An 18,355-nucleotide genomic window follows, 5' to 3' on the forward strand; every position below is an offset into this window, starting at 1 on the left:
TTGGGTCAAAAATACCAAACCACAACTTATGAAAAATGGCAAGATGAATATACATAAATTCCGAATATCATTCTCATATCGATACAAGTTTTACAATTGTTCAATTAAACATTCCGACAACTATACTATATCCAAAACAAGTAAATAATAAATTCTTTGGGCTTGAAAGTTCCAAACATGCTTATTGGGCCTTTGTGACCCATTAACATGATTTTTGGGCCCAAGGGGTAATTATAAATGTTATTGGGCCTTCTATGACCCGATTTCATATTGAAGGGACCCTCAATGGCTTCTAAGTACTATTGGGCCTTAGTGCCCCATTAGCATTGCTTGTAAGGTCCAAGTAATCAAATGCGAATTGGGCCAATATGTCCTTCGAATATCCAATAGTCCAAAATAACTCACGAAAGTAGCAGGGCTTTGTATTTCCTCTTCTTCTCGTTTGTTAGGCTTATGCATAATCAAAGTAAACAAATATAGGTCGATAAACAATAGTAATCAAAGTCAATTTGGAATTTAGTGAATAATAACGGGTGGCACCAACGTGTGTCGGTCGTAGTCTATAGTTATAATCAAAGTCTCCTGGAGGGAGAGCAAAAGTTTGTGTATAGATCTATACGGGGGTGACTCCCCCACACCTCAGTTGTTCGCTACAGTTAGACTCGGCCAGTCTAGGGTGACAAAATCTTAAGATCAATTCCGACATTCACCAGAGTGCCAAGACAGACGAACTAGTCATTATCATGCATGGTTATAACGACTCACATAAATAAATCCAATGTAAACCAAGTAAACAAGGTAATTCAAAGTCATTCACGTGATGAGTAACCATTCAAACTGTTATATGATATGTTTTATTTTGGAAAACATCGGGTTTTCCGGGAAAGTTCAACATTTTCACTTGTACGTTAATGCAAAGTTTTTCAGTTATACATGTTTTGAAATCATCATGCATATATTTACGGATCTTCACACCTTTTTATAAACAATGGTCGTTTAAGAAAATATTGGATTTTCTGGGTTGTTTTCGTTCAAACTACACAAAACATTTTCATACCAAACATGCTTATGAACTCACCAACATTCCATATGTTGTCCGTTTTCAAAATAACTTGTATTTTCAGGTAATAGGTAAGCTGAGGAATAAGTGCCAAGTATATCAGTGTGTTTTTGCTTTTAAAAACTATCAAACAATTTATGTATGGAATTGTAATGTTAAAACAATGTACTTGATGTGAACAGTGTCAGTTGTAATATATTGATGCATGGTGATGTTTATGTTATGATTCATGTACATTCATTGTGATGATATTCAATTTAAGTCATGCGATCCCTCGGACGTTTCCGCCGTCTGGTTCGGGGGTGTGACAGGTTGGTATCAGAGCTCTGTTTATAGTGAACTAGCATATCTAACCACACATTGATATGCAACTATAAACCAAAAAGGGACAAAACAAATCTGAACAAAACAAAACAAATAAAACACAACGATAAAAGCACTCTTACTCGTAAGACACAGGAAAAAGAACATAATACCAAATCAAATAAGATAATGCTAGCATCTCGGTTAAGTCGGGATTGTTCATAGTCGTATTAAGGAGTGAATGTAGCCTGATCAACTACATTTCCTCTGAGGTATAACTATCATGCCCCGAGGAAATCACGATGGTAGGTAAACCTAAAAACATACCCCTTTATCACCAAGAAGAGAACATCAACTCAATTTATACAATAATTAAAACGTCTTAGGAATAATATTAGCATATTTATACACTCTCGCAGACAGCATGGCTGGTTTCCATCACCCCGGAGATCCTTATTTCCCTAATCAGGGGAATAACGGATGGTTGGAAGAATTCGAAGAGGAACCTAAAGAGGACCCCGAGGAGGAGTCTGAAGAGGAACTCGAGGAAGATCCCGAGGAGGAATCCGAAGGGGAACCTGAGGCGGAAGTCGGGGGCGGACCTGTCGAGCCAGTGGTGGACCAGGAAGAAGAGGAAGCCGAAGGAGGTCTTGAGGAGGAACCCAGCAAAGCTGAAGACGGTGATTTGGACGCGGAGTCCGAAGGTATCAACCCCCCTTATCCGATTAGGGTGCCCGCTTATCATATGGGCCCCACTGGTCCTACACCCCCCTGTGGTATTGACCTTTGGAGGTGGAGCAGACAGCAGGGACAGCAACCCCCGTTCGGCATGTCACGCGCGTTCTATGACTTGAGGGAAGGAGGACCGGCCGATCGCGCACTCCCGATCATGGTGAGACAATTGTGAAACACTGGCGACCAAGCTCAGAGCACCGATGATCAGAAGCACCAGATGCGGAATAGGGTCGAGCGTGCAGAGCAGGAGACACAGGAGGTTATCCGAGAGTTCCACATGAGGCGGGTAAGGTGGGAGGATCGACTTCGAGATGCAGGACGACAGGTGGCTCGCCTTCAGGGAGCGTCCACTTCCTCAGCACCACCCCCTGGCACATCCCACCATGACTAGGACTAGTCATGTCCATCTTTAGTATTATGCTACTATGATCTATGATATGTACTATCGACTCTATGTTTAAGTGATTACACTACTCATAGAGTCGTTATGCTGCCGAACTTGCACCACTTATGTATGCTCTTTCGAGCAAAATTTTCGTGTATCAAAGTGTGGATAATATTAATGGAAAATTTTATGTGTTCTACGGTGATGTTGTAATTTGCTATGTGTTATATACCCATGATTGTATGCTATTTTGTGAAATTACTTAAGTTCATGCCACACACCTAGTTTATAGGACCTCGATCTCACAAAAACCACAGGCACTCAACATCTTTCCATTCCATGACAGAAAGATGCCTCAACGACCAACCCGCGGAAACCCTGGGCCAACCCCACCCGAAGTTAACTCAGTCGCATTCCAGGCTGTCGTATCTGCTGTAGTCACCACAACAATGGCACAAATTCACCAAAGGAACAATGGAGGAGTCAATGGACAAGGAACTGGAAGTTCAAACAACGGGATGAATCAAGGACCTACCAAGGCATGCTCCTACAAAGACTTCACCAACGCCAAGCCACGAACCTTTAATGGCATTGGGGGAATGTTAACTCTGAAAAGATGGATTGAGAAGATGGAATCGGTGTTCGAGATATGCGAATGCCCTGAGGAAATGAAGGTGAAATTTGCCGCATGCACTTTCGTTGACCAAGCTCTCACTTGGTGGAACGGACACGTAGAAGCCATGACTCTTCCTGTAGCCAACTCTATGCCATGGGCAGAGATGAAAGAAATGCTGATGGTCGAGTACTGCCCACGAGGTGAAATCCAGAAGATGGAACAAGAGTTGTTGAATCTCACCATCTGAAATTCCGACATTGACGTACACATTTCGAGGTTTAGCGAACTGTCTCTGTTGTGTACTGGCATGATTACTTCGGAAGGAAAGAAAATCGAACGATTCATCTGGGGACTAACCTCCCAAATCCAAGGAAATGTGATAGCTGCAAATCCCGAAACCTTCGACAGTGCCAAGAGATTGGCCAAGAAACTGTACGACCACAACAACAAGAAGGGTGAGAAGCCGGTGGAGGCTGAAGGCAAGAAGGAAAGTGACAACAAGAAAGGAAAGAACAACAAGAGGAAAGGACGCCAGGGCTCAGAATCGTCCAAGAAGCAACAAACAGTGACAGTCAATGCTGCAACCACCCAAGTTCCATCCACACCACATGCTCTAGTCTCAGCTGCCCCAGGTGCTCCTACGTAGTATTCTGGAACTCTTCCAAAGTGCAACAAGTGTAGTCTCCATCATATTGGATAATGTAGAGAGATGCATTGCACCAGCTGCAAAAGGAAACAACAACAGCAACAACCGCAACAACAACACCAACAACAACGACAACAATGCAGAACCAAGCCCTACCTGCTATGGATGTGGAAAGATTGGGCATTACCATCGAAACTGCCCAAACAACAACAACCCCGGGAATGGAGGAACATGAAGAGTGCTGACCATGGGTCAGGGAGAAGCGGTTCAGGATCCCGCTATTGTCACCGGTATGCTTCTCCTAAACCACACTTATGCATGCATCCTATTTGATATCGGAGCAGAACGAAGTTTTGTGAGCAATAAATTTAAGCACTTTTTAAAACAACAACCCCAGAAGGTCAATGAAACCTTTACGGTGGAAATGGCCAATGGGAAAACAGAATCCACTGGGGAAATTTATATCGGATGTACCCTAACCTTGAACCAGCACGTCTTTCAAATAAACTTAATGCCTGTTTCCATTAAGAATTTTGATGTGATTATTGGCATGGATTGGTTAAGCCCCCACCATGCTGAAATTATGTGTCACGAGAAGGCCGTTTGGCTTCACCTTCCAAATCGCGAAACCCTAATTATATACGGAGACAAACCCAACGCGAACCTTCGCCTTATCGTGTGCATTAAGGCACAAAAGTATATGCGAAAGAAGGACTTGACGTTTCTGGCTCATTTAGTGGATCAATCCAAGGAAGAGGTCAATATCCAAACAATTCCATTAGCTTGTGAATTCCCAGATGTCTTTCCTGAAGATCTTCCGGGGATACCCCCAGAAAGACAAGTCGAGTTTCGAATTGACCTTGTGCCAGGAGCTACTCCCATCGCCAAATCACCTTACCGATTGGCTCCTGCGGAGATGCAAGAATTGTCCAGCCAACTCAGCGAACTTTTGGACAAAGGATTCATCCGAACCAGTTTCTCACCATGGGGAGCTCCAGTTCTCTTTGTTAAGAAGAAAGACGGATCTTTTAGGATGTGCAATGACTACATGGAACTAAATAAGCTCACTGTCAAAAATCGCTATCCACTCCCGCGAATCGACGATCTATTTGACCAACTTCAGGGCGCAAGCTACTTCTCTAAGATAGATCTGCGATCTGGGTACCATCAACTCAAGGTCCGGGAAGAGGATATCCCCAAAACCGCTTTCCGAACTCGTTATGGACATTATGAATTTGTCGTAATGCCCTTCGGTCTAACGAATTCCCATGCCACATTCATGGACCTAATGAATTGAATCTAGAGACCATTCCTCGACAACTTGGTCATCGTTTTCATTGACGGCATTCTAGTTTACTCTCGGAGCGAAGAAGAGCATGGCCAACATCTCCAACAAATCCTGGAAACCCTGCGAACCGAGAAGCTATACGCAAAACTCTCTAAGTGTGAGTTCTGGCTCCGTAGTGTGAACTTTTTGGGTCATGTTGTTAGTCAAGAAGGGATACACGTGGATCCTTCTAAGGTCAAAGCTATCAAAGGATGGGCAGTCCCAACAACACCCACATAAGTTCGCCAATTTTTAGGTCTCGCAGGCTATTATAGAAGGTTCATCCAGAACTTATCTAAGACAGCCAAGCCACTCACCATGCTTACACAAAAAGGCGTACTCTTCGAATGGACAGATAAGCAAGAAGCTCCATTCCGAACTCTGAAGCAAGCACTCTGCAGTGCACCGGTACAATCGCTACCAGAGGGAACAGAAAACTTCGTAGTTTACTGCGATGCATCGAATCAGGGTTTAGGATGTGTACTCATGCAGCATGGGAAGGTGATAGCTTATGCGTTCCGACAACTAAATACACATGAAGTGAATTATACAACCCATGATTTGGAATTGGGATCCGTGGTCTTCGCCTTAAAAATCTGGAGGCACTACCTTTATGGTACAAAGTGCACCATTTTCACGGACCACAAGAGCCTCCAATATATCTTAAATAAAAAAGAGCTGAACATGAGGCAACGAAGATGGGTTGAGTTACTGAACGATTATGAGTGTGAAATCAAGTACCACCCAGGAAAGGCTAACGTGGTAGCTGATGCCTTGAGTCGGAAAGAATACTCGAATCGTCGTGTGAAAACTCTCTCGATAACAATCCAATCCCACCTGACCTCGCAAATCAGAACAGCCCAGGCAGATGCCATGAAGGCGGAAAACAGAATGAGCGAAGCGTTACGTGGAATGGAAAAGAATCTCGAAGTGAAAAAGGGCGGAGAATAGTATTTCATGAACCGCATTTGGGTCCCTAAACTTGGGGGATTCAGAGAATTAGTCATGAATGAAGCCCACAAGACATGATACTTTATCCATCCGGGTTCAGACAAAATGTACTTGGATATTAAGCAACACTATTGGTGGCCCAACATGAAGGCAGAGATTTCCACCTATGTTAGCAAATGCCTTACTTGCGCTAAAGTAAAGGTGGAATATCGGAAGCCCTCGGGATTATTACAGCAACCAGTAATTCCCGAGTGGAAATGGGAAAGGATTACTATGGACTTTGTGACCAAACTACCCAAGTCAACAGATGGATTGGACACCATATGGGTAATAGTCGACAGATTGACGAAATCCGCTCATTTCCTGCCAATAAAAGAATCCTACAAGATGGAGAGGTTGACGAGGATATACATCAAGGAAATTGTGAGACTCCACGAAGTGACAGTATCTATCATCTCAGATAGAGATAGTAGATTCACTTCATGTTTTGGGTAATCACTTCAGAAAGCACTAGGAACACATCTCGACATGAGCACTGATTATCATCCACTAACGCTTTGGGAAGTCGTGGATACCCACTTACCCTTAATTGAATTCTCGTACAACAACAGTTACTACACGAGCATCAAAGTTGCTCCTTTCGAGGCGTTGTATGGACGTAAATGTAGATCACCGTTGTGTTGGGCTGAGGTAGGTGACACCCAGATAGCAAGAGGACAGACACCAGGCGATGCGTTAATGGGACCAAAGATCATACGCGAAACAACGGAGAAAATAGTTCAAATCAGGGCTCGACTACAAGCATCAAGCGACCGACAGAAGAGCTACGCTGATAAACGGTGAAAGCCCTTGGAGTTTCAAGTCGGGGATCGAGTGTTGTTAAAAGTCTCTCCCTGGAAAAGGGTTATTCGTTTTGGAAAATGGGGAAAGCTGAATCCATGATACATTGGACCTTTCGAGATTCTTGCCCGAATCGGTCCAGTGGCGTATAGACTGCAGCTGCCCACTGAGCTCAGTAGTGTACACCTTGTATTCCATGTTTCAAACTTGAAAAAGTGCTTATCCGATGAAACCCTCTTCATTCCCCTTGAAGAAATAGAAATCAACGAGAATCTCCTGTTCATCGAAGAACCAGACGAAATCATGGACAGGGAGGTGAAGCGTACTCAGCAAAGTCGCATACCGATTGTGAAGGTACGGTGGAATGCGAAGTGTGGGCCAGAATTCACATGGTAACGCGAAGACCAAATGAAGCAGAAGTACCCTCACCTATTCTCGCATTCTTGAACCTACCTTTAGAAAGAATTTCGGGATGAAATTCCCTCTAATGGGGGATGATGTCACAACTAGGAATTTGGATGCCTGTAACAACAACAATGACAACCTTTGTGAACCAAAAATGTGAAAGCATGTATTATGCTTATTCAATAACAACGAATTTTCCATCAAACGCTCTATGCAAGCACTTCAAATAGTCAATAAAGAATTGGAAACGCTAGAAATCCCAGTTTAAGTCCATTATGGACTAGGATTTCCTTATTGGGCCTAATGGGCCAATAAGCTTCAAATTTGACTATTTTGGGGCTTAGAACTCTTAAATGGGCTCTAATTGGACTCACTTTCATTTATTTTAACATTTTGGGCCATAATGGGCCTAGAATGAAATAAAATACCCTAATGGACCTTATTGGGCCATAACTAACCTAATTAGCCCTAATGGGCCATAAAACTCATACTTGATGAATTTTGGGCCGTGAATTTCTCTAAAAGGGCCAATGAGCCGAAAACTATCAAATTAGGCCCATATTATGGACTCAAACTCAAAAAGGCCCAACACATTCTTCTCCTTAGCCCATTCTCGGCCCAACCACTCAAAATGAGGAAGAGTTAACATCCACTTTCTACATCTTTATTAGCTTTTGGACTTCCATGCACTCATCTCATGTTCCCATGCACATCCTTTCAATTCTCTCTCTTTCTCCTCTCTCTTTTTCTCTCGGCCGAAGACACACACCTACACACACATTTTATCCAATTTTTTTTGAAACAAACACTCTCAAGAATATCCTCACTCTTCTTCATCAAATTTTCGAGATTTAGGAGCTTTTCAAGGAGATTATTTCACAAAAATCATCATCTAAGGTAAGTTGGTGCTTAAATCCATGATCTAGCTACTTCATTTCATCAAAAATCTCCTCCTAATCTATTCAAACTCGTGATGTTACATCTTAGAACACATCAAAGTCAAAAATCCTCCATGAAGCTTGCTAGGCCGAGAATAGCATCAAACTTCTTCTATTCTTCATCAAAACCGAAACCAAAAACTCAAGGTGAGTTCATACCCCTCTTTTTCGGTTTTTACTAGTTTCATGGGGGAGAATACAAGTAAAATGTGTAGATCTATGTGTATGTGTGTGCCATGTATGATTTTATGCATGTATGTGTGATTGTATGTGTTTTTATGGAAAATATGTAACCAATAGGGGGAGAAATCTCGAGCTCTAAGCTATAAGAAGAAAATCAAACATGATCCAAGTTATATTACACTAAACAAGTCAAAATATTAATCTCTAAAATTATTATAAAAACATTGCAACATAAAACTCATTTTTGGGCTTAAATTGTCAAATAAACAAAAGTTGGGTGAAAAGTTGCTATTCACGATTTTCTTGAGGGTCAAAAGAGTCAAAACTGTTAAAATAAATGTTGTGACAATAATGCTCTTCAAAGGACTTGAAATGTAAATAATAGCTCAATGGGCCAATTTTTGGGCTTTTCGGCCCATTAAGCCCAAGGTTGCTAAAAATCTGATTTTCAAAGGGCTAAAATGAAAATTTTCTCAAAACAAGGGTTTAAAAGAGTAAAAAAAAATTATTTCAGGGGTTAAAATGCTTTTATTTTCCAAAAAGGATAAAAAATGTAAAGTTTTTGGATTTTGGGTCAAATTGTAAAAGTTGCAAAAATTTTGGACTTTAGCCGTAAAATACTTTTCCGGAAGGGGTGAAACTGATAAAAGTAAATTTTGAGCTAAAACCACCACTTAAACAAAGTCTATGGGTCAAAAATGACAAGAAAATGGTTTTAGGGCCTAAAATGTCTTTTTATATATATGAGGGGCTAAAATTGTCATTTTTATCCAAGAAGGGCCGAAATGGTCAAACCAATATTTTGAGTCAATTATTTTATAATTAAGATATTTTGGTCAAAAATACCAAACCACAACTTATGAAAATGGCAAGATGAATATACATAAATTCCGAATATCATTCTCATATCAATACAAATTTAACAATTGTTCAATTAAACATTCCGACAACTATACTACACCCAAAACAAGTAAATAATAAATTCTTTGGGCTTGAAAGTTCCAAACATGCTTATTGGGTCTTTGTGACCTATTAACATGATTTTTGGGCCCAAGGGGTAATTATAAATGTTATTGGGCCTTCTATGACCCGATTTCATATTGAAGGGACCCTCAATGGCTTCTAAGTGCTATTGGGTATTAGTGGACCATTAGCATTGCTTGTAAGGTCCAAGTAATCAAATGCGAATTGGGCCAATATGTCCTTCGAATATCCAATAGTCCAAAATAACTCACGAAAGTAGCAGGGCTTTGTATTTCCTCTTCTTCTCGTTTGTTAGGCTTATGCATAATCAAAGTAAACAAATATAGGTCGATAAACAATAGTAATCAAAGTCAATTTGGAATTTAGTGAGTAATAACGGGTGGCACCAACGTGTGCCGGTCGTAGTCTGTAGTTATAATCAAAGTCTCCTGGAGGGAGAGCAAAAGTTTGTGTATAGATCTATACGGGGGTGACTCCCCCACACCTCAGTTGTTCGCTACAGTTAGACTCGGCCAGTCTAGGGTGACAAAATCTTAAGATCAATTCCGACATTCACCAGAGTGCCAAGACAGACGAACTAGTCATTATCATGCATGGTTATAACGACTCACATTAATGCAAAGTTTTTCAGTTATACATGTTTTGAAATCATCATGCATATATTTACGGATCTTCACACCTTTTTATAAACAATGGTCTTTTAAGAAAATATTGGATTTTCTGGGTTGTTTTCGTTCAAACTACACAAAACATTTTCATACCAAACATGCTTATGAACTCACCAACATTCCATATGTTGTCCGTTTTCAAAATAACTTGTATTCTCATGTAACAGGTAAGCTGAGGAATAAGTGCCAAGTATATCAGTGTGTTTTTGCTTTTAAAAACTATCAAACAATTTATGTATAGAATTGTAATGTTAAAACAATGTACTTGATGTGAACAATGTCAGTTGTAATATATTGATGCATGGTGATGTTTATGTTATGATTCATGTACATTCATTGTGATGATATTCAATTTAAGTCACGTGAGCCTTCGGACGTTTCTGCCGTCTGGTTCGGGGGTGTGACAGTACATTTCAAAAAGTATCTTACCCTATCAAGTCATTTTCCCTTTCTTTTGTTTTGTTGAAATGAAATAGCCAGGTGACATCCACATATCAACAACGAGATTTTTCCAACTTTTGTTCATCATGAAAAAGAGGAAGAACTCCGATCTCCGACGACTCCTTTGTGTGTTCCTACACATCACTGGTAGCAAGGAGGAATGATGGCAAAAACAACAAGGTCGAAGGGGGAGGCAGGAGGAAGTAGAGACGGTAGTTGGCGGTGAGAAGTTGCTCTGGTAGCCCCCTCGTTGATTCTTTTTTTTTTTTCTGGCAACATATCTCAAAGATGGAGGCAAAGAGAGACAAATCAGAGAAACACAATAGGTAAAGGGTATTTGGTTGTTGCTGTTCGACCGGAAGGAAGAGAGACGAGAAAGATAAGGGTCGCCGCCCTTTTCTTGTTGCTGGAGGATCACCCACCTCCAGTGACTAAGCTAAGTAATTGATATTTAGCGCCACTTGTGCTTCCACATCAGCAAAACCTGTAGAATCCGGTGAAAAGGACCTAATGTGTACATATTAATAAAGTATAAGGGTTTATTTTACAAAAAAAGAATAAGAACTAAATGTGTACAATTCAAAAAATATCTTACCCTATCAAGTCATTTTATCTAAAAGAAAATTCGTATATGAGCGGTATACCGGGTGTAACCGGTCACAAGGATTGCATTGTTACAAAAAATAAAGTATAAGAGTTTATTTTACAAAAAAAAAAAAGAATGAAGACTAAATGTGTACATTTTAAAAAGTATCTTACCCTGTCAAGTCATCTTTCCGAATATCTTCAAAATTTGATTAGATTAGTAAATGAGTAAATTCGGCAAATGACCAAAATGTAGGGTGATTTTGAAGAAAATGACCACAAAAATAAAGATTTCAGAAAATGACCACATGTTCCGCAGAGGGGGTTCTGTGAAACCATAAACACCTCTGCGGAATGTAAACACCTCTGCGGATCTTGGTTTTTTTCATTTTTTTTCGTTTTCTGTTTTTTTTTTGGTTTTTTTTTCGTTTATTAATATATATTTTTTAATCACATAAGGTATTATGTGATTATGTAAAAAAATTGTTTTCATTTTTCCTTTTTCTTATTTAATTACACGTTTATAAAGATGTGTGTTTAATAAAAATTATACAAATATTCTATGTTTTTTATAAAATTACACACACTGGTATTCTAAATAATAAACATACTTTAAGTAGGTTATAAAAGATACTTTAGAAAACATAAACATACAATCTTCATAATAAACATACTTTGAAATAAACTTCATTAAAGTCTCAACGGATCCTCTACAGCTCTGTGAAATCTTTGTTTTTTGATTTTTAAATTTTTTTTTTCGTTTTTTTGTTTTATTTGTGTTTATTTTCGTTTATTAATATATATATTTTTTAAATACACTAATACCTTATGTGATTATTATGTAAAAAATTTGACAAAAAAAAGTTAAAAATAATAAAATGTTTTATGTAATACGTTTGCTACTGATGTATGTTTTCCATGTAATTTTACTATTTTGTATTTACAAATCACTCTCCACAAACACAATAAAAAAACAATTTCTACTAGTAATTGAAACTCACAAACTCACAAAAACCCATTAAAATACGTCTATAACTTCTATAACTAATCCGCAGAGGTGTACACAGATCCGCAGATGTGTACACAGATCTGCAGAGGTGTACACTGATCCGCAGATGTGTATACTGATTCGCTGATAACAGTTCTGTGAATTCCAAACAGTTCTGTAGACTGATATTAAACATAAGTTTATTATTTTTAACCTCTTTTTGTCAATTTTTTTTACATAAAACATAAGGTATTAGTGTATTAAAATAATTAATATTAATAAACGAAAACAAAAAAATAGAAAAAACGAAAAAACGAAAAAATAAAAATTAAAAAACTCAAGATCCGCAGAGGTGTTTCGGTTCCTCATAGGCAAACGTATTACATAAAACATTTCATTATTTTCAACATTTTTTTGTAGAATTTTTTACATAATAATCACATAAGGTATTAGTGTATTTAAAAAAAATTATATTAATAAACGAAAATGAACGTTAAAAAAACGAAGAAACGAAAAAAAAATTAAAAAAAATCAAAAACAAAGATTCCGCAGAGCTGTAGAGGATCCGCAGAACCTTCAATGAAGTTTATTTCAAAGTATGTTTATTATGAAGGTTGTATGTTTATGTTTTTTAAAATATGCTTTGTAACCTATTTAAAGTATGTTTATTATTCAGAATACCAGTGTGTGTAATTTTATAAAAAAACATAGTATATTTGTATAATTTTTATTAAACACATAACTTTTATAAATAGTTAATTAAATAAGAAAAATGAAAACAAAACAATTTTTTTTTACATAATAATCATATAATACCTTATGCGATTAAAAAAAATATTAATAAACGAAAACAAAAAAAGAAAAAAAAAAACAAAAAAACAAATAAAAAAATATAAAAAAAAACTAAGATCCATAATGTATTCACATTCCGTAAAAATGTTTATATGAACATTTAAAATGTTCATTTTTATGCTTCAAACTAACTCTAAGTTTTGGTCATTTAAGAATTTTCTCTTAGTAAATTTCCTCATAAAGAACCTTTCAAATAGAAGACTTTGTACTTGTATGATTTGTGATCTCCAAAGAGTAGTCGACTGAAATTCACCAGCCACTTTCAAAGATCCCCTTTTTCACGCATAAACATCATAATATCAGTTCAGTCAAACAAAACCCTTTTGAAAAAATACAAAGACAATGGGTGCATTTCTGAAGCTAATCGACGTGATCCTGTTCATCGTCTTCCTTGTAATCGCAATTGCAGTTCCACTTCTCGATGCTCAAACATGTCTTCCTTCCAATATCTTCCCGGACATCCTGGTAAACCTCAAGACATGGTACACCCACGAATACGGAGATTACTTGGTCTCTGAAAAACCCCATTTCTTCGTTGGTCTTATTTGGCTCGAGCTTCTCTTCGCGTGGCCTCTAGCACTTGCTTCTCTCTACGGGATCGTTGCTGGGAAATCTTGGTTGCGCACCACCTGTTTGTTGTATGGCGTCTCCACTTTGACTTCTATGGTATTCTTAACTTCCCTTTCTTCGTTTTTCCCCTTTTGATCCATTGAAAAAAGGGATCAATTTACAATTTCGATCTAGCATAATGTAGTACGAAATTGAGATCTAATTGCTATATACCAAATCCATAAATTTTGAGGGTATGAACTTGAGGATAATGTTTAATTGTTTATAAATGTGATGTGATTGTGAAAATGTAGATGAAGATACATCCATGATTGATGTTTTAGTTCTTGCATTTGATCATAAATCTTCATGAATATTCAAGGAAATCTAATTATCACCATGACACCTTGTTGCTGTTGAATGAACCATAAAATGTAACAAATAGTAATGGAATTATTTGGTGTTCTTTTAGGTTGCAATATTATCAGAACTTGTGGGATCTGGAAAAGCATCAGAAAAGCTATTGAAGATGTATTCTCCATTCATGGGTTTTGCTGTTTTAGCTATCTTGCGAGGTTTGCTTCCACATTCTCGCAAGTCAAATGCAATTGGCACAAGACCCTCTTTGGTCAGGAAGAAAAGAGCTTGAAATTGTTTACCAAAATTTCCGTTGATCTTTTACGCCTTATATTATTGTTGTAAGTTGTAAACTTATCATGGGATTAAGATTATTATTTACACATTGTTTTAGACGCATTATGAGCAAATAGTTAGTTTTTTTGTTCTTGCATATGCATCCGTTTGAGATTATTTTAAATGTAATCTGGTAAAAAAATCAGCCTTAACCTTAAAAAACTGATTTTTATATGGTAGAAAATCTCGTTTGCATCCGGGATTTCTTCAAGTTGTTGATACAAGTTTACTAAATTCTGATACCCAAATCAAGTTTGGCGAATAGTGGTGAAAACAAAGATTTTTCAAATTGTTTTTTCTTAATTTGGTTTTTAACAGAGTTCAGTTCTATCCGTTTGAACTTTTTTTTTACCCCTACAAAGGTTTCAAACAAAACTGATTTTGTCTCGATCTGGTTTTGTTGGTTTCTGAGGAAAAAAAAAACTAATCGGTTTGTTTTAGTTAAAAAAATGGGTTTGTACACCTTTAGAGCTTCTCCAACCATAAACATAAAAATGATGATGGTTTAGCACAAAAATGGTGATTTCAATCAATCCAACCAACCATTAAAATGGTGATTTTTAAAGGTCTTTTATTCTTGGCCTCTATATTTGGTGTAAAAAATTAACCAACACAAAAATGGTGTGATATTTGAAGGTTGATTGGAGTGAAAATGTCCTCTAAAATGGTGTTTTAGAGATCCATTGGAGTTGGTCTTAGTGAAAATGACCTCTAAAATGAACCAAACTCCCTTTATTGACTCATAGGTTTTTTTATTGACACCTAAGTTTAATATTTTACATTGAAAAAAAAATAGGGAGTGGTAGTGTGATTTTAAATAGATTTTATTTTGAAAAAAAAAGAAAAAGAAAAAAAAAATAGCAAATCCAATAGATCTCTCTCTCTCTCTCTCTCTCTCTCTCTCTCTCTCTCTCTCTCTCTCTCTCTCTCTCTCTCTCTCTCTCTCTCTCTCTCGCGTTAAGCTGGTTGCGAGTGTATCTTAGCAAGCTAGGGGGCGATGTAGTAGCGAACATGTTTAGCGACTTGGTAGCGAACATGCTTAGGGAATGACTCCCTCTAGCCTTATTCTTCTCAATTTTGGGTTCGATTTTGGAAACAAACTTTTTTGGGTTCCAATTTTGTATTTGTTCAACCTTCAAATTGTTCGTTTTGTTTTTGTTCATCATTGTCTTTTATTTGTTTGGAAACAAATTTTTTTGTGATTCTTAATGGTGGTGGTATGTTTTAATAATTTAAGGATTTAATAATAATAATAATAATAATAATAAATTAAGAAAACTTAATAAAAATTTCATGACATCACATTCGGCGTCATGTAGATCACATATCATGATTCATGATATGTTCCATAGACTGTTAGCCCACTAAATATACTATAATTATCACAAGTAATAATGATCAAATAATGATAAAATCATAGATATGCTTAGGCCACTAAACATAGATTAGATAATTCTCTTGCAATTTGATTAATTGTTGATTTTAGTAAAATGTCACAAAAAGCCAATAGTTTAACATTTTATTTGGATTGTTGATGTTTTGGTAACAAAAAATGGGACCATATGTTCTGGTAACAAAAAATGGCACGTGATGTTTTGGTAACCTAAATTTAAAACTAAGTAACAAAATGAATAACAAGTGAAGAAGTAGCCAGTGCATAAGTAAAAACATTTATTTATTTATTTATTTTTTAAATTGACATGATGTCAAAAAGTAATAATTGACATGAAGCTACATTGTTTTGGCAATTTAACCCACAACATTGTTTACAATACCCAATTTAAAAAAGGCAACGAAGATATTGTTTACAATACTCACTATACAAATAGGGCAACCAAGACATGCCAAATAGGGGGATAAAAATGACCAAGAAGACTTAATCTAAATTCAGAGCCTTTAATTCCTCTACTTGATCCAGACCCATTATTTGGAGTTATAAATTTCCTCAAATTAACTTTCCCCACCCTCTTTGACTTCTCTTATTTTTATCTTTGGCTTTGATGATCGTGGATTAGGTTGTGTTTAATAAGACCTTCCTTTTCTTTGCATCAAAGGCCTATGCTTCTTCCTACAAAGTAACATTTACTTAATTGGATACAATAGTTCACTACAAGGTCGATAAAATACACGTGTGTATATATATATATATATATATATATATATATATATATATATATATATATATATATATATATATATATATATATATATATATATATATATATTAACCTAAAACCATAATTAATAACAATTGTTGACTAAAATACAAAAAACGTAAACAATTTCAACAAATTTACTGCCAATGTAGAATGATTAATTGGGTTGCTTCATGTTTGTGTTAGCTTCTTCGGCAAGCACCCTAGTTTAGTTTACCCAATAAAGGAGCAAGTAAATATTTTTTCTGTTTACGTAATAAAAGGTTAAATGAGACTTCACCAAGAGGCGACATGCAAAAAGGATGTAATTGTGAAAACAAAAACGATCAAAATAAAATATTAAATTATTCGCTTTTGTGAATTTACTGATTTACCCTTTTACAAAACGATCATGATGTTAAGTTGGAGGGCAAGTTGACTCGATCGAATCACCCATCACTTTCAAAGATCCCTCTTTTACATCACATCAGAACTCACAATCAGTCAACAAAATCTCTCAAAAGAGACAATGGGTGCATTTCTGAAGCTAATCGACGTAATCCTGTTCATCGTCTTCCTCGTAATCGCAATCGGAGCTCCACTTCTCGATGCTCAAACCTGTCTTCCTTCTACTCTCTTCCCCGACATCCTGATAAATCTCAATACATGGTACACCCACCAATTTGGAGATTACTTGGTCTCTGAAAAACCCCATTTCTTCGTTGGCCTTATTTGGCTCGAGCTTCTCTTCGCGTGGCCCCTAGCACTTGCTTGTCTCTATGGGATCGTTGCTGGGAAATCTTGGTTGCGCATCACCTGTCTGTTGTATGGCGTCTCCACTTTGACTTCTATGGTATGAACTTCCCTTTCTTCGTTTTTTCCACTTCAATCCATGAAAGAAAATGGAAATTTACAATTTGGATCTAGCATCATTAGTAAGAACATGATCTGATACGAACAAATCCATAATGGTGAGGTATGGAGTTAGGGATGATGTTAATAAGTTTGATCCCATCACAATGTTTGCCATTTTATCAATGTCGATAAAGTTATACCCATTATTTGATCCTTTCCTTATTCTTTCAGGTTGCAATATTATCAGAACTTGTTGGGTCAGGGAAAGCATCAGAAAAGCTATTGAAATTGTACTTCCCCTTCATGGGTTTTGCTGTTTTAGCCATCTTGCGAGGTTTTCTACCACATTCTCCAAAGACAAATGCAATAAGCACAAAATCCGCATCGGCCAGAAAAAAGAGAGCTTGAATGGTTTAGTAAAATGTTTGTGGCTTTTGTATCACTTAATTCGTTAAGAACCATTGCCTTTTAGTAACTTAGTTTGAGTTAATCTTTAAAGCCGGTGCTTATGATGTTGTTGTAACAAGGGATTAAAGTTATTATTTTCACATTGTTTTTGATGAATTGTTGAGCTCTATTTGGATGACATTACTATAATTGGTATAATTTTCACATTGTTTCCATATTGTTCACAGACATTATGTTTTGAAAGATCTACTCGTCGCTTGTATTTCGATGACATTACTATAATTGGTTATAATTTCTAGAGTACAATATTGTTGTAATTGGAAGAAATGATATTAGATTAATGTGGTAAGCAAACCAAGGAAAGTATGCTGATCTTTCTTGATTTTAACAATGATTCGAAAAACAAATTCACAAACCCAAGGAAATTTTAGCGGTTGGTTGTTCCAAATTGCCTTAAAAGAACACATAATAGAAAACCCACCACCCATCCCTCCTGTTCAAATATGGTGGAGTTGTGAAGGTGAACATAGGTGACCAAAAAGTTATAAATCTGCATTTAGCTCTCGTTTATTCTACCCTCTGTACGGTTTGGAAGGCTCGGAATGCTTTAGTGTACAGGAATGAGAGGAGAGGTGTTATGCTTCTTGCGGATGGCATTAGCATTACTACTTTTAAGTGGGTTAAGAATAGATCCTAACTTCGTCTTTTTGATTGGTTTATTTGGTGTATGTCTCCTATTTCAAATTTATTTTTGTAATCTGGTTTGAGCTCCTCGCTTAAGTCCTTTTATTTAGTGCTAATGTGTTGT

The 18,355-nt window shown here is 37.1% G+C and overlaps 2 protein-coding genes across 2 annotated transcripts; both read left to right on the top strand.

The window, feature by feature from the left end:
• The first annotated feature begins 13,020 nt into the window (after nucleotides 1–13,020).
• Nucleotides 13,021–14,208, top strand: LOC111903708 (uncharacterized). Its single transcript, XM_023899458.3, has 2 exons — nucleotides 13,021–13,573; nucleotides 13,929–14,208. Exons 1-2 carry the CDS (start codon nucleotides 13,250–13,252, stop codon nucleotides 14,103–14,105), a joined length of 501 nt encoding a protein of 166 aa, XP_023755226.1. The 5' UTR covers nucleotides 13,021–13,249; the 3' UTR covers nucleotides 14,106–14,208.
• Nucleotides 14,209–16,741: 2,533 nt separating this feature from the next.
• Nucleotides 16,742–17,745, top strand: LOC111903710 (uncharacterized). The gene is made up of 2 exons (XM_023899459.2): nucleotides 16,742–17,137; nucleotides 17,371–17,745. The coding sequence occupies exons 1-2, from the start codon at nucleotides 16,814–16,816 to the stop codon at nucleotides 17,545–17,547; spliced, it is 501 nt and encodes a 166-aa protein (XP_023755227.1). The 5' UTR covers nucleotides 16,742–16,813; the 3' UTR covers nucleotides 17,548–17,745.
• The last annotated feature ends 610 nt before the right edge of the window (nucleotides 17,746–18,355 follow it).

Source organism: Lactuca sativa, chromosome 8 (genome assembly GCF_002870075.4).
Source record: "Lactuca sativa cultivar Salinas chromosome 8, Lsat_Salinas_v11, whole genome shotgun sequence".
NCBI classification, from domain to species: domain Eukaryota; kingdom Viridiplantae; phylum Streptophyta; class Magnoliopsida; order Asterales; family Asteraceae; genus Lactuca; species Lactuca sativa.